We start from the raw sequence: 24,474 nt of genomic DNA, 5'->3' as shown, positions 1-24,474 counted from the left end.
ATTTGGGAACATATATCTTCACAGACCCGACCTATACTTTTTCATGAAATGTTGCACCAGTCTGGGTCAATTGAAAGCAGATTTATCAAAATGGGAATTTAAAGATTTCTCTTGGCTTTGCAGTGTGAAGAAAATAAAAATGGATCTACTGCTCCATGCTCCATTTCCATAAACATTGCTCAACTATTCCCTTATTTTACTTGGGCTCCTTAATATCAAAGAATTTCAAGGAGTACATATATCAAAATCAGAAGTAAGGTATTCTAGCCTTACCAGACCTGCAATTCTTCTACACAGCCTCTGCAATGACCAGTTATCAACTGGTTCGATTACATTGAAACCAAACTCTAGAATCTAATAGCGAATGCTCCAACCACCCATTAGCATCACTCCCATGCATACCCTCTTAATTTTGATCAAAGCCGCACTGCTCAATATTTCCTTTGATAGCCCAATTTACACATTGTACATTAAATGTTTTAAAGTGTTATGATTATGAACCCAAAATTGGTCTTTTCATGCTGGTGGCCCTTTTTTAACACATTTGGAGAAACCCAGACTTAATTCCAGGCTTAAACTCCATCCTTCTTCTGAAAAACACTCTCTTTTCCAACACTTTCTAATGTCTAGAGCCTTCTGACTTTTCTTCTACATGTAGCTAGGACTGTGATTCCTAGATTATGGAAAACCACTCAATTGTCATTCACTACAGATTAGTCAAATTAAATCCTCCAGATACAAGGAGTGGAAGAACTGGTGATAGGGTCTAAGGAGAAAATAGAAACTCACACTGAAATTTGGGAAAACTGGACACATTTTGAGCAATCTTCTGTATAGGTAAAATTATTAAGTCTCTCCTCATTACACACAATCTCTAACAATGCTCTTTTTTAGATTTCTACCTATCTCACCTTCCCCTTCTTTCTAGTTTGGTCTAATCTGGCAGGTTAGTCCGCTCATCTCATGTATTCCTGAAGTCTTGCGATTTGAATTATATACTGAATGATTTGTCAGCAAATCCAAAGATAACACCTTAAGTAGGATTTCTCCACATAATGAGAGCTACTGCATAATCTTAATGCAAATATCATTCTTTGCTCTCCCTAGAAACTTCTTAAATAACCTACTTGCTTCTGAGGTGCCCTGCCTTATTTGCATCCGATCAAGTTACGGCAAGTTATTCTTTTTCCCCCTTAATAAACTCAACATTTTACCTTGTTTTCCGTATCCTTTTTAAGAACTTCAATAAAGCTTTGAATAAGGAAACGGTCTATCCATAGGATCGGTCACAAAAACGAGATCAGAGGAGATCGGATGCCTGATAACTTCACCGATCAGCTGAAATCAGCTCCAGGACGTACCGAATGTAGGCAATGTATGGAGTGGAACACGACAGCTCCGCTCATTGTTAAGTCACTGCTGTTTCTCGCCCATTCAGCAGCAGACACTAAACAAGGTACGGAGGAGCGGTGTTCCTGCCTACAGTGCTTACATCCAGTTCCTGATGAAAAAGATTTCAGCTGATTGGTGGAGCTGTCAGGTTATGGCCCCTCTCCAATCTCACATTAATGACATATGCTACAGATAGGCCATCAATTGTTCAATCCCAGACAATGACTTTAATAACGCTGGTCCAAGCTTTAGTAGAGCAGGGTCCAAAAATCATTGACAATGCCCTGTTCAAAGGGAATTGACATTATTACTCCATGGTAGTCCCAATGTGCTTAGTGAAGGAAGTGGAGTATGTGGACCATTTTCCTAGTAATCCTGATTATGACTGTTGCTCGACATAGATGGCAAAGCAGTTCAATGAAAGAGAAATTTCCTTCCATATAGAAGCTTTTTTTTATTTTTGGCAAGTTTTCTTCAATGAATTTCAATGAATGACGATTTGAAAATGTCATGTCATGCATGAAACCAAAAAACGTAGAAATGTGGTGGAGACTAACTGTTGAAGTACGACATTGATTGGAGATGAAGTCCTGAAGTTCACCACATGACAGATACTGGATAACAGGTCTTTTTATATAGTTCTTACAATACCCACACGTACTTCTTCCCCAGGTGCCTTGCCACATCAGCTTTCTTGAACCCATCCAGATTGTACAGCCTTTTTGCCAAACGTTTTGCGGCTTCTTGATCTGCCTTATGCCCATTGGATAAGGTATCTGTGCTTCCTAATGCCAGCCTTTCAGTGCTGTCCATTTCTGAATCAAAATCTGACGCCATATTGCCGAGAGGTGGTTCACTATATATGAAATAGACAGGACAAAAGTAAACAATCACATTCCATTACGTATACTAGGAAACGGCACGAGCAATGGCTATGACATGGGACAACCTCTAACCAAATACCTGAGCAGTAAGACAGTCCCAACTTGGTGACTAATCTACTGATCCCTTTAATACACTAATAATAATCTTTGCTATTTATCACCTGTACTACGACATAATTGGTGTTCTAAATAAAAAAAGTTATGAAAAAGGCAATATTAGCACTATCCGGGCAATCCAATCATAAATCAAGGACTACAGGGTGGGCCATTTATATGGATACACCTGGGTGGGCCATATATATATATATATGGATACACCTAAATAAAATGGGAATGGTTGGTGGTGATATCAACTTCCTGTTTGTGGCACATTAGTATAAGGGAAGGGGAAAGCTTTTCAAGATGGGTGGTGACCATGGCAGCCATTTTGAAGTCGGCCATTTTGGATCCAACTTTATAAATGGCCCATCCAAGTGTATCCATATAACTGGCCCACCCTGTATTTTGAAAATTAATTGGACTTGCATGTGACTCTTTAATTATATTTGCCCACAATTTTTTTCCCTGCCCTATATAGTGTATTACACAGCCACTTATAAAGTATATATTTTTTTATCATAATTGGTGGATTTTTAGTCACATGATTATGTCTAATAATGTGACTGCAGAAACAACTTACCAAGAAAAAATGAAAAGCACACGGATGACTTTCACCTACATTTGTTTTGTATTATTTTTTTTATCAATCCCAATGACTTGCATGGAGAGGTATGATTGGAAAACACAAACCATAAGGCGCACTGGTCAGAAAACAAAAAACGGATGTGTATGGGTCCATTTATATGGGACCACTTCTATGGGTCCACTTATATAGGACCACTTTTATGGGTCCACTTATATGGGACCACTTCTATGGGTCCACTTGTATGAGTTCACTTCTATGGGTCCACTTGTAAGGGACGACTTATATGGGACCACTTCTATGGGTCCACTTGTAAGGGACCACTTGTATCGGTCCACTTGTATGGGACCACTTCTATGGGTCCAGTTGTATGGGTTCACTTCTATGGGTCCACATTCTGTCTGCTTCTAAAATATACAGTACACTCACAAGAAGAGCATGTACATGACTAAGCCCTACATTTAGCCCTAATGATTAATATTATTAATACTAACCTTGTCATGGATAGTAACTGAGAAAATTGCAAAATTTCAGAAAAACAATACATCTGTGTTGAACGGTGAAATAAACACCTAAAAACAAAGTGAACAGCAGGAATGCAGCGCTTAAGTGGAAATTTGCATAGGACTGAATGTTTTCGATATATTGAGTACATTGCTAGTGTCTCCTCTACAAGCTGTTGGAGAAATGTTTGACATTTTGCAGCTAATTGCGAAACACCATTAAAATTGAATATGTCGGCCGGGCCTTCCAGTTTCCATAGCAGCAGCATTCTATACTCGGGTTTACTGCTTGTAACTGTAAGCCATAGTACAGGGCTTTTAGGAATGATGGAATGGATTCTTTATATTAATCAGAGCACATTTTATTTTTTTCAACTAAAATGAATAAATTATTAATTGCATGTTAATATCTGATGTTACTCACGGCAATGTAACATGTAATGTAACAAAATTCTGGACAAACTACAAACACGTATTATACCAGGCCCGCTAGTTTTTTTTTATGGTATGGCCGGTAGTGTCATATGCCTATGAGACTGATGAATGCTATTCAGGAGGCCAGAGCCGGACCAGGCATCGTGGCCCAGAATGTGCAAAGCTACGTCTGTCAGACATGGGAAACTGTGAAGGGTGTCATCTGCAATTACAGTTGCCATTAAGATTGAGTAGATTGCCCCATAGGCAACAACCACTCCTGCTGCAGTCCTGAGCTGCACAAGCTCAACAGTTGCCAAAAAGACGCCCATCTTTTCTCTGTGGTCATTGGGGCTGCCAGGAACTTTTACATTGAAGGTGTATCCTTAGAATAGGTCATCAGTATGTGATTGAGGGTGCAGCACCCAATACTGTTGGTAGCCGAATGTGCCCAGTTATAGAGTTGCACAGCATAGTGGTCAAACCGGGTACTGCACATTCGCCCCCTAGTGATTTGAATAGAGTGAGGATGTGCAGTACCCGGCCACAGCCACTATACTGTTGCAACATCTGTAGTGCGCTGCTCCAGTATTTCCGCCTTCTTACTTTGGTGTACATTTTTTCATCTTTAAATGGATCACCTGGTTGTGATGATGCTGGTGTACTTACTTAGAAAATCCATATTAGAATGATTGTATAATCCTGATATTGAAATGAAAACCTTATGTATCAATCAAAAACTTAAAAAAAAAACCCTAAGGGTAGGTGCACATTGTCAGTAAACGCTCCGGGTTGGACACTGAGCACTTGTGCAGCGTCCATCCCGCAGCGTCCAGATGTTACAGCATAGTGGATGGGATTTCAAGAAACCCCATGTGCACTATGCGTCCAGAGACACCCGTGCATCACCCGTGGAGACCGCAGCACGTCAATTTATCATGCGGAGACGCGATAAATCTCAACCGTACAAAGTATTGGGCACCATGAATCCGCACAGTTCAATGATCACATGCGGAGTCACCTGCGTTCATAAGCCAGCAGCGCTTTGGGACATGTGCTGCGTCCAAAGCACTGTCAATTACTGAGCGTCTGCACATACCCTAAAACTAAAATTATGCAGTCATTTTGACATGTATTTTTAAAGTAAGTATATCAACTTCATCAGATTTAATAATAAATTCTGTTGGTATTGTAAAATCTGTTGACAGATCTTCTTTAAATACTGGAAGCATTCTAGTGACCACTAAACAACAGCGCACACGTTGTTATATCCAATCCAATATACTTAACATGGATGTAACAGTGTAATTGGTAAAAACAAACACAAAGTTAAAACAAAAACAAAGTTAATCAAGAAATATCAAAATGAGAAAAGAAAGCACAATATACCAATCAAAATTGTACCTTTCCATACACTCTGGCTCAACAAAGTGAAACCTTGATGTATTGGATGTGTTACCAAAAAAAAACACCTGACAATGCACGAAACATAGCTGCTCAGAACAAGCTTGCTGCATGCAGCGTGCTGCGGGGTCAATGTCTGTTCAGATAAAGTAATTATGATTCCTTGTGTCAGATTAGTTAACATTTTAAATGCCGTGGTGTTACTGCACTGTGTGATGACAATGAACTCACATGCACTCTTTTTTCTACTTTTTGTGTTGTGGCCACTATAGTAATTTACCACAGCAGCTATTACAAATTATTTAATTAAAATATAGCCCCATTCATTTCCACAGCGCTTTACAGACATTATCGGCACTGTCCCCATTAGGGCTCACAATCTAAATTCCCTCTGGAGTATGAGAGAAAACCGGAGAATACGGAGGAAACCCACGCAAACACGAGGAGAACATACAGACTTATTGGAGATGTTGTCCTTGGTGGGATTTGAACCCAGCACTGCAAGACTGCAGTGCTAACCACTGAGCCACCGTGCAGATAAATGTTGTTAAAATGTTTTAGTTTTCTGACAAAATTGTAGATATAAAATTTGCATGCAAAATCACAGTTTTACTATTTATATGCATTTGTTTCTGGCACAAACTAGGCTAAGGCTACACTGCGACTTTGGCCATTGCGCATATTGTGCGGTCAAAGATCACACTCTGCATTTATTCCAATGGTCCCAACCTTGGCGAGACTGTCACAATTTTTACAAGCAATCTTGGCAATTTGTGTCATCCTGGACCAAAAAGATGCCAGAGGTCTGCAAATCCCATTCACAAATGGGCAGTTCCATGCATGCAGACACAGCAAATATGACAGTACACAGCAGGGCCACATTTATCTTCAATTATCTCAGCACTGGAACCTTTTTTAACACATCCAATCTTGGAACATATTACTATTTCAAGATCTGTTGACTAAAATGTACTTTGTTCGTGGGAAAACCCCTTTAATCTCTGATACACTAAGACCATGTGCACATGTTCAGTATTTGATCAGTTTTCTATATCAGTATCTGTAAACCAAAACCAGGAATAAGAACGGTCAGAGGAAAAGTATAATAGAAACACGTCACCACATCTGTATTTCTCACCCACTCCTGGTTTTGGCTTACAAATACTGATGTGAAATACTGACCAAATGCTGAACGTGTGAACGAGGCCTAAAACTTTTTGAAATTAAGAGATTTGAGCCTCCTAAAGAGAATCTGTCATCAGACAAGTGTTACTTGTCAAAGTGCTGTCTTGTTTAATGTGAAAGATTTATCACTAAGAGATCAATGCAGCGCCCCAGAGTCCTGGTCGTTGCAGTAATGTTATTCTTCCACCAGGGGGAGTGATGTTACGTCTGAAGGCAATGAAGGAGATCTTCTGTCCAGGTATCACAACCACAAAACAAACTTCACACTCCAGTCCACCAGGGGAAGCCATGCTTCTATCTACTAGGGCACTCCTCACACTTGGGTAAAACTGGTGGGTTGGTTAGGAAGTTAGACAGAAGCTGACTGGAGGGAGTAGGAGACAGTCAGTGAGTCTCGACCGAGTTTGGCAGAGGCTGGTTGGAGTGGGTTCCAGCCAGCTCCAGACTGCGGCCTGCAGAAGGTGAGGGTACACGGAGCTGCGCCTGCATCCCATGCGGCAGCATCCCAAGAAGGAGACATTGAACGGAATTGTGTTGCAGTGAGTGAGAAACGAAGTCATAGCAACAGTAGAGGAATATCAGAGGGAGACCAGCTAGAAGCATGCTGCCTCCTTCTGAAGCGCAGTACCGGTAGCCAGAACACCGAGGGAGTAAGGATCTCTATGCTTTACTTCAGAGACTGGCAGGACAGTTGATTCTACGTTGGCTGCCCGACCATATACCAAGGAGGCACGGTGGCAACTTGTGGAGGCCGGGGCATCTCTAGGGTCCCTATAAAAAAGCCTCAGGCCACCAGTCATACGGGTTTGTCCTATCCGTCAGAGGGACAGAGAGAAAGAGACTTAACACCTACAATACTGCACCGAGTTGCTCAGCAGGGAGGAACTACAACACTCAGGCGCTAGAGGAAGGCTATTGAATTCCACCTGGATAAGGGGACTCTGGATTTGCCTTCAGACCGGCCGGATTCTGCCTACCCTGTGGTCCCTACCCTGGACTGTGGATGTTGAAGCCTACAGTAAAGGTAAAGAGACTGCAACCTCGTGTCCTCGTTACTCACTGTGCATTACATCATCCACCATCTACACTCTGGGAAGCCCTGGGGATAAACTTCACCTGTGGGAAGGTATACCATCTAGCTGCCATCATCAGCGGACCCCTAAGCAGCATCGGTCACTCTGACCGAATACCACAGGTGGCGTCACGAACATTATCCCTTTAAAGACCTATCCCCCATTTTATCAAGGGACCTCCCGAGGACCACGGACCGGGTCAGCCACCATGACATCCCCACTGAGAACAGAAGAAGGGCCCGGCTCCGAGTAACCCCTAGCCCTTGGGGGCGCTCCATCAACATTGCAGGCAACTAAGCGCCTCACTGTCTATGGACTTTTTACATACAGATCCTGGTGTGGGCAGGTTAGCTTCCTCAGCTCCGCTGCATTGCTAAATCTAAAAACTCTTAATTGTGTGAAAATGGCTGCTTCTAATAACCTAAGTGATACATCGCTGGATTCAGCTTCTCTTTACATACATCAGGCTACTCTCAGATGTGGTAGCAAAAACCCGACTGCCTTTAAAGATTTTGGCACATCTCTCAGTTGCCACCATAGGAACTGTCAGGGACTGGAGGACAGTCAGCCACTAGAGTACATTTCTGTCTCAATTAATAACACTTTTGTGGTGTAAATTATGATGAATTTTCTGCCATACTTAATGATTACTCTTCTGTCTATGTGTTTTGTTTTTTAAAAATATTGACAGAGCTGGCCAGGAGTTTCCTAAAATACCAAAAGTTGGAAAATGCTGGCGCAGCTACACAAACATTTTGTGATATTTATATCAGTTTTGCACTAGAATTCTGGAGTAAACTGATGACTCAAGGCCTAACAATATTGCAAAAATGGTGCTGTGCTGGACTCCTCTCCTACTTCTGGCGCTGGACGCCCTACACTCTCCAGATGCGCACTTGACCTGCGGGTTGATCTCATAATAATATGGAGTTGTCATATCAAACAACAAATGGACTGCAAAAACCGACAAGTGTAACAAAAAACGGTTCACAGTGTGATGTTTATTGAACCAGATTCTATAAATTCAACCACAGTTTACACATAAGTGTGGTTCTGCCAAAAATTCAAGTGTCTTTGCATCCTACAGCTTCGTACAGTGTGAAGAGTAGATAGCTGGCTGATAAGATATACACTCCCTGACAGAAGTTATGTCGCCTATCCATGTTATGTAAATAGAAGCTTTTAACCTGACTTTAAATTCATCCATTGGTTGTATAAGTTATTCTTTTGAAAGCTGAAAGCCTCCAAAATGTGGTTTAGGTTTAGAAAATAATTTGGCATCAATGCAGAAATATTGATCAGTCAATGGACACAGAATGGTCAGATTTTGGCAACACAAAAGTTTTGTTGCCCACAGAAAGTAATGTGGTATTCAAACAAATAATTAACTTAAAATACAAATATATGTTGCATAACATTGGTGAATGAAGTTGTGGTGCTATTAGAGTCATATTTCATATTTTGTGTGACTTCCATGAGCTTGAAGGACTGCACCCATGCAGTTCAACAATGATTCATACAATTTATTTTTGAAGTCATCAGGAATAGCAAAGAATGCAGTCTTACATGCCTCCCAGAGTTCATCTAGATTCTTTGGTTTTGTCTTCCAAGCTTCCTCTTTCATCCTACCCCAAACATGCTCAATGATGTTCATGTCTGGTGACTGGGCTGGTCAGTCCTTGAGCACCTTGATCTTTTTTGCCTGGAGGAACTTTGTTGTAGAGATGGATGCATGAGATGGAGCACCATCCTGCTGCAGAACTTGACCCCATTTATGATTTGGAATATAAGAGGTAGCTAATACTTCTTGATATTTTAGGCTATTGATATTGCCTTCCACCTTGCAAATGTTTTGCACACCCCATACTGAATGTAACCCCAGACTATGATCTTTCCACCACCAAATTTAACTGTTTTCCGAGTGTATTTTGGATCCATATGGGCTCCAGTAGGTCTCATGCAGTATTTGCGGCGGCTGTCGTGTAATTCTACTGAAGATTCATCAGAGAAATCCACCTTCTGACACTTTTCCAGAGTCCATCTGTTTAGCAGGCTGTGGGACTTTGCAAATGCCGCACGGTTTTAATTTGGCTTTTGTTTAGTGCTGGCTTCTGGGCACTGATTCGACCATGGATGGCATTTCGAGACAGAATCCTACAAACTGTGCTAGTTGACACAGGGACTTGAGGTGGAAGAGGGGTTTGCTTCGGATTTTCTAACCAACAAACGTTCCTCCTGAGCAGTTGTCTTGCAGGGTCTGTCGGACCTGGGCTTGTCAAACACATCTCCAGTCTGTTCAAATCTTTTTTTAATTCTTTGTACTTGATGCTGAGACACATTAAAGGTGCCAGCCACCTCTGCAGTGGATCTAGTCTTCGGCCTCTTGATAATCCAGGCTTTGGTCGTAGGGTCGAGTTTTGGCATGTTGTCAGAGCTCATGTTGCAGTTCAAGTGAAGGTCTGGGGTGCTGGGTTTCTTTCTATACACACACACTAATTAACCGATCGTTTTACTGAGCACAGGTGAGGATGTAAACTAGGATTGGATGCATTATATGACCAGGCGACAAACCTTTCCTTTTGTCTTGCCAAAATCTGATCATTCTGTGTCCATTAACTGATCAATATTTCTGCATTGATGCCAATTTATTTTTATAACCTAAACCACATTTCAGAGGGTTTCAGCTTTCAAAAGAATAATTTATACAACCAATGGATGAATTTAACGTCAGGTTATAAGCTTTTATTTACATAACATGGATAAGCGACATAACTTTTGTCAAGGAGTGTATAGTGCAGAACTACTAGAAAAGTAAGGTATAAAAGTGGTTATTCCTATACTCACAAAAAATCTAAAAAGCGCCATCATTAAAAACAATACAAAGAGCCAATAGGTAGCCACCTCATGGCATTGCCGATCAGTTATTCTGGACCAACTGTGGTTGAGTTTGTAAAATCTGGCACAATTCCCTTTGAGCTTTTTCTTTCCTGGCTTAGTAGTAGTGGGGGTGCGCAGAGATGAGAAGATTGCTTCAAGCAAACTCGGTCCACGGTTGAGTTCCATAGTCTCTGGCCATGAACAGGAGCTGTGAAAATTTCCCGATCTTCCAGGTTCCCGTCACGGCAACTGGTTCACTGGTCTGGTATTACATCATGTATGTGGCGGCAGCACACTGGTGACATCTCGCCATCCCTGCTAATCATAAGCTGAGCCTGAGATCCTGGAGGGTAAGGAAATGCGTGCAGCCATCGACTACTGAGCTGGACCATGGACCAGGGTCACAATAAGTGATCTGCTCTTTTCTAATTGTGAATTATCACTATAATCCTTCTTGATTTTTGTAGCATATAGATCGCTTTATGACCTGAGTATCTACAGTATACTTTGGATTTACCTTATTTATCCATAACAGATTGACTTGGAATAATGGACTGATACAATTCCTATATCTATCAAAATGTCCCTACAGGGTTATAATGTAAGGCAGAATAGGTCCTCCAGCGCGAGACATGATCTTTGTAACTGTATACACTTTAGTCAGGAAATGAGAATGAGAATCCAGATTCACATCTAGTAAATCAGAATTCCCTAATAGAATATATAAAATGTGTTTTCTAAACAATGAACAATTATGCAACTTCTTACACACTTTACTCGTATATTTCAAGATCTCATCATTTTCTAAATTTCTCTCTGTATGAAGTCCCTAAAAACTAATTGTCCAAATGACACAGGTGCACAGCTCATTAGAAGAAAAAACTGTTCTAAGCTTTGGAAGTACTGATGTATACACACTGAATAGAGCTGTAACACACAGCGCCATTCAACATGTAGCGGTCACTGTCCATGCTGCAGAACAGTTTCTATTCAAACGAACAGGAGTTGTGCTGCAGTAACGGGCAGTGGCCACTACACACTGATGGAGCGTCTTAGGCTACTTTCACACTAGCGTTTTCTGCAATCCGTCACAATGCGTCGTTTTGCAGAAAAAACGCATCCTGCAAAAGTGCTTGCAGGATGCGTTTTTTCCCCATAGACTTGTATTGACGACGCATTTGCGACGGATTGCCACACGTCGTATCCGTCGAGCGACGGATGCGTCGTGCTTCTGCGGACCGTCGGGAGCAAAAAACGCTACATGTAACGTTTTTTGCTCCTGACGGACCGCTTTTTCCGACCGCGCATGCGCGGCCGGAACTCCGCCCCCACCTCCCCACCAATGGGGCAGCGGATGCGCCGGAGAAATGCATCCGCTGCCTCCATTAGCGCATTGCACAAACGCTAGCATCGGAATCTCTCCCCGACGCATTGCGACGGGGAGATTCCGACGCTAGTGTGAAAGTAGCCTTAGGGTATGTGCACACCTCAGGATTTCTTGCAGAAATTTTCCTGACAAAAACCGGACATTTCTGCCAGAAATCCGCATGCGTTTTTTCACGGTTTTTCACGCGTTTTGTCGCGTTTGTGACGCGTTTTTGGTGAGTTTTTTCCCAAATGCATAGAATAGCGGGAAAAACGCAGAAAATCCGCAAAATTAATGAACATGATGCTTTTTTTAACCCTATGCATTATTTTCGTGGAAAAAACACATCAATGTGCACAAAACATGCAAGATGCATTCTAAATGATAGAATGCATAATGTATGTGTTTTTAATGAGTTTTTATAGCGTTTTTAGGGCGAAAAAACGCGAAAAAACCTGAACGTGTGCACATAGCCTAAGGCCTGACTTAGAGTGTCTAACAATCGAAACGCGTAGATCTATGATGTCTGTGCATTGAGTGTTTCTTCTATGGATTTTATCTACACCTGGATGTTTGTATTTTATCTTTTTTCACTTGAATGACAATTTGCACTATTAATGGACATTTGAGTTGAAGCTGGATCACTTCTTGGCTAAGACAATTTCCTGATCCGAACCTGATGGAAATTGAATGAGGGTGAGTTTGACTTTCTTATTATCAAGATCTTGTGCCTGGGTAACCCCATCTAATAATAAAGAATTGTGCATTATTTATTTACTGGGTATTAGGACTTAAATTTCAAAAGAGATCTCACTTTGAAGCTGTGCACCCCTCAATATCACTACTTGTTTTCTAAACTTTCTGGCTGGAACCTCAAGATTCTCAAGCCAGTGGTCAGTCTCATCGAGAAGCTATTTTTGCTGTCCCGCGTAAGTGGCTGAGTGGGTGTTAGTGTGAAGGAACGCACAGTCGCCTCGCCGCTGTGTAGGGAGAGGGTGGCCGTGTGTGACACAAGGGACTGACAGATGCTGAGTAATGTTTCCAGCTGCTGCTATTTCCATCATAATCTCCCGGCTGTCACTGAGCACGTTTCCTCGCCTCCGACCGATGCGCAGCCTCCTTATAAAACAGGGGCCTTCACATGCCGCACACAAACCCCTCCTGGAGCTCTGCGTCTTCATGTGATACATTGTACCGACACAGCAATAAACAGCTGATCCACACTGTCAGTGTCAGACTGGGGTGACAAGGGCCCACCAGTAACATTGACTTTGGGGGCCCACTTTTCAGCTGCATGCAACTATTATACTACCTTCGCTCACTAATGTACCTATATCTCTATATAATAATAAACTGGGTAGTTTGGTTAATGAATGATGAGATGCTGCTTTTTCTGTACAGTGTGAATCAAGTGAATTATGCCAAGTACTGCCCATACAGTGGGGTTGGGGGCCCAGATCTACACAGGGGCCCACTGGGAAATTCCCCTGTTACCCTGTGGGGCAATCCGAGCCTGCACACTGCAAAGGAATAACACGCATACAAAGCAAAAAAGCAACACAAAAATCACTAGTAATAACTAGCAGTTTGTACATTTACAGCTACTCTGAAATCTGCTTGAAGGGAATCTGTGATCGGTATTTTGCTACCACATCTGAGAGCAGCATAATATAGAGACAGACACCCTGATTCCAGCGATGTGTCACTTACTGGGCTGCTTGCTGTAGTTTTGATAAAATGACTGTTTATCAGCAAGAGAGGCCTAATAAACCTGCTGCCAGGTAATTCTGCATATTCATGAGTTTTTTATAACCCCGCCCCCACCACTGATTGGCAGTCTTTTGCACATGCATGGTGTACACAGAAAGCTGCCAATCAGTGGTGGGGGTGGAGCTATAGAGAGCCCAGCATTCCGAGAACTGGTAGATCTGAAGCAGAGACAACAGTGATTTTATCAAAACTACAGCAAGCAGCCCAGTAAGTGATACATTGCTGGAATCAGGGTCTCTGCCTCTACAATATGCTGCTTTCAGATTAGGTGGCAAAAATTTGATGATAGATTCCCTTTCACGAGGACCTGTCATTCCTGTTGACATATCTGTTTGATAAATACTTGTCTTCCCCATATTTCTGTGTTTTAATTTCTATTGTGCCATTCCTCAGTTACACCTCCTGCCTCTTGTAAACGTATCAACACTGTGAGTATTACTATTCCTCTGGTCAATCAGTTGTGTTAGCACACAGTTAATCAGTGCCAGAGTGGTCAAGAGCAAATTTGTCATCCATATTTTATGAATTTTTCAATAATGGAAATATGATACGCTTGTGCCATTTTGATCAAATAGAATATGCCCATTACAGCCTATGAAGAATGCATCATCATTCCATCAATATTTCATAAGCTGATTTTTTTTATCTATATTTGCATTTATTGTTATTATTTTCTATTGGCCAAACACAGATATATTTTTGCTCAATAGAAAAAAAATAGGGATGAATGCAAATAAGGATGCAAATATTGATGCACTCAATTTAAGTATGCGTCCATATTGCAGATCTGCATTAGAAATGTATAATAATAGGCTCGTGTGAGATAGGCCTTAAAACAATGCTACAGAATTATTTTACAGAAAATTGCAACAATTTAGAAAACAGGTTGTCAGTAGAGCATACGGCTGTTCAATATTCATTTGTCCAGCAGATAAAGGGTGCAGAGACTGGTTGATAAAAATAAAGCATAAGCGACATTCACCCTCTTGATCTCCGGTTTCAGTGTTTCCTGGTCCCTACTGGTCCCTACTTATTGGTCCTGTCCTGACACACCTATGCAGCCAGTGACTGGCTGAGCAGGCATTTCCTGTCATGTTTTGTGTGTTGAGATAGGAACAGAATGTAGAGATCATCAGAGATCAGGTAAGGGTCTGTTCACAAGCTGAGTTTTTGCCTTGTTTTTATGAAAAACAAATTTAAGGGCAAAAAATGCTGCACTTTACAGTCCCATATAATCCCCAAAGAAGGGAAGAAATTAAGCCCAAATATCTAATATATAATTGCCTAGAATACTACTTCCTGCAATTTGTGCCAACTTCCGTGGCTTTGTCCGGAGCTAATGTCCGGAGCTAATGTCCGGAGCTAATGTCCGGAGATTAATTGCCTAGAATACTACTTCCTGCAATTTGTGCCAACTTCCGTGGCTTTGTCCGGAGCTAATGTCCGGAGCTAATGTCCGGAGCTAATGTGCGGAGATAATGTCCGGAGCTAATGTCCGGAGCTAATGTCCGGAGCTAATGTCCAGAGCTAATGTCCAGAGCTAATGTCCGGAGATAAGTGACGTCAACAGTGTCCAGTGTCTGATTGGTTGCCGCCTGCTGCGAGCGACCAATCAGAAACATGCCGTACTGTGACACACTCCGCCCGCCATTTTGGTGTGATTTTTGAATTTTTACCTCACAGCAAGTTTCTACTGCGTGGAGGCGGGCCCAGTGACGTTGCTCTTCAAGCTCCTGCCGAATTTTGTCAAAAAAATGATAATACCATTTACCAAAACTATATATATTTAGTTGTGAAGTGGTTCAGTGACATTTTCACACCAATTTTGAACTTTTGTTTGGTGTTTTCTCCATATACTGCCTATTATTTTTGTTCTTTCTTACTATTATTTATTAATTGTATTATTCTTACATTTGAATAAATAAAGTATATATGGATTCTAGACTCCCGATTCTTTAGAATCGGGCTGCCATCTAGTAGTAAAATAAATAGTGAGATTTTTGAGGCACAGATTAGGAACCCCGACGTACGTTTCACTTACAGCTTCTTCCTTGGGGTAAGTATATAGTCTAAACTTTGCTTTATTATTTGAAATACATTGCCTTGCGACAGTATTCGGCCCCCTGGAACTTTTCAACCTTTTCCCACATATCATGCTTCAAACATAAAGGTACCAAATGTAAATTTTTGGTGAAGAATCAACAACAAGTGGAACATAATTGTGAAGTTGAACGAAATTTATTGGTTATTTTCAATTTTTGTGGAAATTCAAAAACTGAAAAGTGGGGCGTGCAATATTATTCGGTCCCTTTACTTTCAGTGCAGCAAACTCACTCCAGACGTTCATTGTGGATCTCTGAATGATCCAATGTTGTCCTAAATGCCCAATGATGATAAATATGATCCACCTGTGTGTAATCAAGTCCCCGTATAAATGCACCTGCTCTGTGATAGTCTCAGGGTTCTGTTTGAAGCACAGAGAGCATCATGAAGACGAAGGAACACAACAGGCAGGTCCGTGATACTGTTGTGGAGAAGGTTAAAGCCGGATTTGAATACAAAATGATTTCCAAAACATTAAACATCCCAAGGAGCACTGTGCAAGCGATCATATTGAAATGGAAGGAGTATCATACCACTGCAAATCTACCAAGACCCAGCCGTCCCACTAAACTTTCATTTCAAACAAGGAGAAGACTGATCAGAGATGCAGCCAAGAGGCCCATGATCACTCTGGATGAACTGCAGAGATCTACAGCTGAGGTGGGACAGTTTGTCCATAGGACAACAATCAGTCGTACACTGCACAAATCTGGCCTTTATGGAAGAGTGACAAGAAGAAAGCCATTTCTCAAAGATCCATAAAAAGTGTTGTTTAAAGTTTGCAACAAGCCACCTGGGAGACACACCAAACATGTGGAAGAAGGTGCTTTGGTCAGATGAAACCAAAATCGAACTTTTTGGCAACAATGCTAAACGATATGTTTAGCGTAAATGCAACACAGCTCATCACCCAGAACACACCATCCCCACTGTCAAACATGGTGGTGGCAGCATCATAGTTTGGGCCTGCTTTTCTTCAGCAGGGACAGGGAAGATGGTTACAATTGATGGGAAGATGGATGAAGCCAAATACAGGACCATTCTTGAAGAAAACCTGTTGTAATCTGCAAAAGAACTGAGACAGGGACGGAGATTTGTCTTCCAACAAGACAATGATCCCAAAAATAAAGCAAAATATACAATGGAATGGTTCACAAATAAACGTATCCAGATGTTAGAATGGCCAAGTCAAAGTCCAGACCTCAATCCAATCGAGAATCTGTGGAAAGTGCTGAAAACTGCTGTTCACAAACAATCTCCATCAAACCTCACTGAGCTCGAGCTGTTTGCCAATGAACAATGGGCAAGAATTTCAGTCTCTCGATGTACAAAACTGATAGAGACATACCCCAAGCGACTTGCAGCTGTAATCGCAACAAAAGGTGGCACAACAAAGTATTAAGTTAAAGGGGCTGAATAATATTGCACGCCCCACTTTTCAGTTTTTGAATTTCCACAAAAATTTAAAATAACCAATACATTTCATTCAACTTCACAATTGTGTTCCACTTGTTGTTCTTCACCAAAAATTTACATTTGGTATCTTTATGTTTGAAGCATGATATGTGGGAAAAAGTTTAAAAGTTCCAGGGGGCTGAATACTTTTGCAAGGCACTGTACTTCTCAAACAAAGATTTGTTCATTTTCCTATATTTGGGTTTAATTGCTCATCTTATTCTGGGATTATATACATTTTTTGGAAGTGCCCCCACTGCATTATGGGTCTAAAATAGGTTCTGACTAGTGATGAGCGAGTGTACTCGTTGCTCGGGTGACCTCCGAGTATTTGTTAGTGTTCGGAGATTTCGTTTTCATCGCGGCAGCTGAATGATTTACATCTGTTAGCCAGGCTGAGTACATGTGGGGGTTGCCTGGTTGCTAGGGAATCCCCACATGTAATCAACCTGGCTAATAGCTGTAAATCATTCAGCTGCCGCAATGAAAACTTAATCTCCGAACACTAACAAATACTCGGAGATCACCCGAGCATGCTTGGGAAAACCCGAGCAACGGGTTTATTCGCTCATCACTAGTGTTGAGCGATACCGTCCGATACTTGAAAGTATCGGTATCGGATAGTATCGGCCGATACCCGAAAAATATCGGATATCGCCGATACCGATATCCGATACCAATACAAGTCAATGGGACATCAAGTATCGGAAGGTATTCTCATGGTTCCCAGGGTCTGAAGGAGAGGAAACTCTCCTTCAGGCCCTGGGATCCATAGAAATGTGTAAAATAAAGAATTAAAATAAAAAATATTGATATGCTCACCTCTCCGGCGGCCCCTGTACATCACGCTGCTAACCGGGAGGCTTCTTTGTTTAAAATGCGCGCCTTTAGGACCTGCGAATGACGTCCCGGCTTCTGATTGGTCGCGTGCCGCCCATGTGACCGGCACGCGACCAATCAGAAGCCGCAACGTCATTCGCAGGTCCTCAATTCCTAGAATTAGGAGTTTTTGTGAATGAGAATGACGTCGTGGCTTCTGATTGGTCGCGTGCCGGTCACATGAGCGGCACGCGACCAATCAGAAGCCGCGACGTCATTCTCATTCACTAAACTCCTAATTCTAGGAATTGAGGACCTGCGAATGACGTCACGGCTTCTGATTGGTCGCGTGGCGGTCACATGGGCGGCACGCGACCAATCAGAAGCCGGGACGTCATTCGCAGGTCCTAAAGGCGCGCATTTTAAACAAAGAAGCCTCCCGGTTAGCAGCGTGATGTCCAGGTGCCGCCGGAGAGGTGAGCATATCAATATTTTTTATTTTAATTCTTTATTTTACACATTTCTATTGATCCGATACCGATACCCGATATCACAAAAATATCGGATCTCGGTATCGGAATTCCGATACCGCAAGTATCGGCCGATACCCGATACTTGCGGTATCGGAATGCTCAACACTACTCATCACTAGTTCTGACCTTACAGTCCCAGTAAAGTGAATGACATTTCTGGAGTCTCATGAACATGCTGCTGATTTTTTCCAGATCTGTAGCCTGTCAATTCTTTCAGCATTTTCACAACGTTTTTTCACTGATTCAATTTTCAAATTAAAACAAAGCAAGCAAAAATGCGTCAAAAACGCGTCAAAGCATGCATATTTCACGCAGTGTGTTATTGCCACAACTGGTTTTTGATGCAGAAAAATCTGCTGCAGATTCTTAATGTGTGCACATAAGTTTTCGAATTGTGGGTTCAATTAGACTGAAAATCACTTTTTTTAATAGGAATTTGAGTCCTTTTAATAAATTTTTTTTAGCCATTTTACAACCTCTTTAACCCAATGCAACCCTAAAGCGTTAATAAAAAAATTTAGTTCTGCCATACCGACATACAATATTGTATCACTGGACATCAGCCACTAGTAAAGATCTGTTGTGTTGTGGCGTAGACCAAAGCTGTCAATTTGATAGAGATACACTAAACATGAAGACATTACAGCAGCTCTACAAGTTCTTAATGATTTCTAAGGAGAAGTACAATGCCAAGCACGTACCACTGACTGACTGTTCAATCAATGGACGTCTATTTCATTGCAGGGCGCGCGTAGTTTTCTTACTCGTAATCATGGCTCCCTCTAGCGACAAATCATGGACATTTACTTATAGGATGAAATCTCACTTGGCCTAAATTACATAGGACACATGGTAGGAAGATAAATATTACAATATTAGCAACCACTATTAATAAAAAAAATTCTAGTTGTATTAATATTTTATTTCTTGGCAAAGATTATTATATGATTATATGATAGTAATTTCAGAAGATAGTAATGTCAAAAAGCGTTTTTGTAGTATATAGGCACTACACAAAGTACATATAAAAGCATATACTTATAGGCCAATTCTGCAAATATTGTTTATTGGTGGGGGACCTCCATCAATCACTAAAATGTGGAACTTTCCCTCCACCCCAACCTGCATGAGAGTTAAAGAGTTGGTTGACCGTGTGTACTGTCACTTCATACAACTCCACAAGTGATATACAAATAGTCAAGCACTTGACTGTTTCTGTAAAAACTCAGTGGTCTGACCCTAACCTGTCTAACATTTATCAATTACTCATCGGACAGGTGAAATATTGTCTACAACAAGATTGCCTCTTTAAGGTCGGCTGCAGACGAGAGTGTGAAAAATTGTCTGACATCCATTCAGAAAATTCTGACAAAATTCAGCAAAATTTCACCCAATTTTCATCCATGTGTCATCCCTGTGTCCATTTTTATACATCCATGTAATGTTCATGGATTTTATACACCTATGGCAATGGGACTGAATAAAAACCTAAATTCATTGATTACTACGTGTGTCCCAATACATTTCTCTGCACATTGTATGTGTCTCTGCATTGTGTGGTTGTGGATGGAGTAAGCGTCCCCCTTTAAAGGTAATATAGTTGTGCCTCTTGGTGGTGGAGATGTGATTTTGACAACTGTACTTATAGTAAGGCCAGATGTGGTGTCCTCATTTCAGCTGTTATGATTTTCAAATTGCCTACTAAACAATTATTTGATTTTGAGGGTGAAACAGGTTGTTCTTACTGCAAAATCAAAATAATTGTTTAATAGACAATTTGAAAACAAAAGTCGCAGCTCGTTTTTGTGGTTCCCATCTGCGTTGTGTCCAAATTACAGCCACAACGTGAATGTCATATACAGTGGGGAAAAAAAATTATTTAGTCAGCCACCAATTGTGCAAGTTCTCCCACTTAAAAAGATGAGAGAGGCCTGTAATTGACATCATCGGTAGACCACAACTATGACAGTCAAAATTGAGACAAAAAATCCAGAAAATCACTTCGTCTTATTTGGCAAGATTTATTTTGCAAATTATGGCAGAAAATAAGTATTTGGTCATTAACAAAAGTTAATCTCAATATTTTGTTATATATCTTTTGTTGGCAATGATGTGCTTGGGATCATTATCATGCTGAAAGACCCATCAATGTTTCATCTTCAATGCCCTTGCTGATGGAAGGAGGTTTGTGCTCAAAATCTCACAATATATGGCCCCATTCATTCTTTCATGTACACGGATCAGTCGTCCTTGTCTCTTTGCAGAGAAACATCCCCAAAGCATGATGTAGTCACCCCCCCATGCTTCACAGTATGTATGGTGTTCTTTGGATGCAACTCAGCATTAGGTCTCCTTCAAACACGATGAGTTTTGTTTCTTCCAAACAGTTCTACTTTGGTTTCATCAGACCATATGACATTCTCTCAATACTCTTATGGATAATCCAAATGCTTTCTACCAAACTTTAGAAAGGCCCGGACATGTACTGGCTTAAGCAGGGGGACATGTCTGGCACTGCAGGATCTGAGTCCCTGGCGGCGTAGTGTTTTACTGATGATTGCCTTTGTTACGGTGGTCCCAGCTCTATGCAGGTCATTCACTAGGTCCCCCCGTGTGGTTCTGGGATTTTTGGTCACCGTTCTTGTGATCATTTTGACCCCACAGGGTGAGATCTTGCGTGGAGCCCCAGATCAAAGGAGATTATCAGTGGTCATTGTATGTCTTCTATTTTCTTATTATTGTTCCCACAGTTGATTTCATCACACCAAACTGCTTGCCTATTGCAGATTCAGTCTTCCCAGCCTGGTGCAGGGCTACAATTTGGTTTCTGTTGTCCTTCGACAGCTCTTTGGTCTTCACCATAGTGGAGTTTGGAGTGTGACTGTTTGAGTTGTGGACATGTGTCTTTTATACTGATAACAAGTTCAAACAGGTGCCATTAATACTAGTAATGAGTTGAGGACAGAGGAGCCTCTTAAAGAAGAAGTTAGAGGTCTGTGAGAGCCAGAAATCTTGCATGTTTTTAGGTTACCAAATACTTATTTTCCACCATAATTTGAAAAATAAATCTTGCCAAATCAGACAATGTGATTTTCTGGATATGTTTTCTCATTTTGACTCTCATAGTTGTGGTCTACCTGTTATGTCAATTACAGGCCTCTCTCATCTTTTCAAGTGTGAGACCTTGCACAATTGGTGGCTGACTAAATACTTTTTCCCTCCACTGTATGGCCTTACTGTCCCAAGGGGCAATGGTTCCATCAATCTCATGCAACAATTTACAGATACTTTACTAGCACTTTCAAGACCTTACTGACACTTGAGGAAGTCTGCTGGCAATCTCTTCAGCAACACTTCTGAGTTAAGTGGGTACTTTCCCCATGAAAATGACTCTGCAGACTTTCAAGAAAGGAAATTCTGAAATGAAATCTTAACTGGCAAAACACACACCAAATTGTGTCGTTTTTAATTATTGAAATGCTTCTGATTTGACTCAAGGAAATCGTCAGCATCAATTGACGTGGTGGTGACGAAAAACCTATCCCAGAGGCCTATTTTCACAAAGTGGGCAGATAAGATTTGGTAAATCTAATAAACATTGCTGCTACTGTAATACGTAGCAAATTTTCTGCTATCAAATCAGGGGCAAAAAATCATTAGTATGTTTGCAGTGCGGCAAAATACCCTACAGCTCAAAATAAATTGAAGCCATAATATGGCTGTGTACATGAGCCCTAGCATAACAAGCCATTAATAAAATTTAGTTTGAATCATTAAGTACAGTTTTTGATGCTTATATTTGATGATTTGCAAAGATATTGCTACTTTGCATATACTTCAAACACTGTTTCAAGCCTACTTGTCACCTACCTCTTCCTTAGTTCCTCTTCTTTTCTGCTGACATGTGTCCGGTTTCTAAAAGGGGCTTTCCAAGATTCGAAATAAGTCTGCTTTGTTTCAGAAACAGTTTCACAATGGTGTATTAACATGAATAGGGCCGAGATATGCAACTACACACAATTTGTGAACAGATCGACTAAAGTTTTTGGAAGAAACCAGTCATGATTTTCTCTTGGCCATATTGAAAAGTGGGTGCAAAGAGCATATTTTGCTCTGCAAGGCCAGTCTAGTCCTACATTGCATAGATAACCCAATCATTTGAATATACATTGTGCTACGCTACATTTTTCAATTTACTTTGTGGTAAATTAAGAAAATGAGATAAAGAGTTTAAGAGTAATGGTCAGTTTAATTTTTATGTCATAAAACAATAGGAGACATGAAAATATGATGAGATATGCTTTTAATGCCTCTCTGTATCATAAAGGTTTAATAGATCACTGTGTACATGAACCCAAATAAATTAAGGTCTGAAATGGTGACTCGCTATGTTAGAGGGGTTGTCCTTGTTTGGCCTCGGCTGCAGTTTGTTAAAAAAAAAATAACAAACTGTACTGTATTCATCATCCCCAGATCCACTAGCGAGTCTATGCCGCAGCTCCTGGTGCCTGGCATTGGCTGCGGCACTGACATCACATTGACAGCGTGGCAGCCAATCCTTGAGCTCAGCAGCTCTGAAGAGGTCATTTTGTCTGGCAGAGCCTCTAAGATCACTGATTGCTGCTGTGCTGTCGATGTGTCACCACTATTGCAGCCAATGCTGGATACCAAGAGCGGCAGGGGAGAGTGTCGTCAATGAACCCGGGGACGGGGAGAACACCAAGGTTTGTTCTTTTTTTAACATATTACAGCTGGGATCAAGCATTACCTGAAAGGGAACAACACCTTTAACCCCTTAACCTCTTAACCCCTCGGGCCATTTTCTACTTTTGCGGTTTCTTTTTTTCCTCCCCTACTTCCCAGAGCCATACATTTTTTATTTTTAGGTCAATGTGGTCACGTGAGAGCTTGTTTTTTGTGAGGCAAGTTGTACTTTTGAACAACACCATTGGTTTTAACATATTGTGTACTGGAAAATGGGAATAAAAATTCCAAGTGCGGTGAATCTGCAACCCCACAGTTGTTTGTTTTTTTTTCTACCATGTTCATTAAATGCTGAAACTGCCATTATAATTCTCTAGGTCATTACAAGTTCATAGACACCAAACATGTATAGGTTCTTTTTCATTTAACTGGTGAAAAAAAATCCAAAATTTAAAATAAAAAAATAAAAAATGGCGCTATTTTTGGAAACAATTTTTATTGATCTGGGGTTGGGTGAAGGCTTAGTTTTTGCAAGCCGAGCTGATGTTTTTATTGATACAATTTTGGTGTAGATACAATGTTTTGATTGTGTGTTATTGCATTTTAGTGCAATGTAGCAGTAACCAAAAAAAGTAATTCTTGTGTTTTTAATTTTTTCTCATTACGCCATTTAGCCATCAGGTTAATTCTTTTTTTTATATTGATAGATCAGACAGTTCTGAACACGGCAACACCAAATATACAGTATGCATATTTGATTTTTTCATTATTTTGAATGATGCAAAACTTTTATATATTTTTTTATCTTTTCAATATATTTAAAAACGTTTTACATGCTGTAATTGTCTCTATGGGAGACTAGAAGCTGCGATAATCCGATGGCCTCTGCTGCATACAGGCGATGATCAGATTGCCTGTGTGTAGCAGAAATAATCACTTACTATGAGCGCTGACCACGGGATGGCTCTCATAGCAATCTGGTACCGACAACCACAGAGGTCTACTGCAAACCTCTGGTTGTCATATCGACCCATCGGTGACCCACGATCATGTGACAGGGTCACCAATGGGCGGCATTAGTAACGCGCTTCCTGTAAGCACAAGTTAAATGTCGTTGTCAGAGATTGACCACAGCATTTAAATAGTGGATCGCGATTCCACCCACGGCTGTTGTGGGTACAACATATCAGCTGTCATGTGCCCGGAAAGGTGCGTGCTCAGAGCCGGAGCAAACACCAAACAGGGGAAGTCCGACATGTGCGCACTATTGTGGCACATGTCGGAAAGGGGCTAACTCAGAATTCCCTAAT

General features: G+C 41.1%; 1 protein-coding gene across 1 annotated transcript in view; it reads right to left on the bottom strand.

Annotated features, from left to right (window-relative positions):
* PSD (pleckstrin and Sec7 domain containing) overlaps positions 1-24,474 on the bottom strand; it is a 631,535-nt gene that overhangs the window by 331,655 nt on the left and 275,406 nt on the right. The window contains exon 7 of the mRNA XM_069753283.1: positions 2,054-2,248. Within this exon, the coding sequence (XP_069609384.1) occupies positions 2,054-2,248 (195 nt within the window). The remainder of the gene's footprint in view (positions 1-2,053; positions 2,249-24,474) is intronic.

This window comes from Ranitomeya imitator, chromosome 2, assembly GCF_032444005.1.
Source record: "Ranitomeya imitator isolate aRanImi1 chromosome 2, aRanImi1.pri, whole genome shotgun sequence".
Taxonomy (NCBI): Eukaryota; Metazoa; Chordata; class Amphibia; order Anura; family Dendrobatidae; genus Ranitomeya; species Ranitomeya imitator.
Note: the sequence above shows the minus strand (reverse complement) of the source record. Positions and strands in the feature narration are given on the sequence as shown.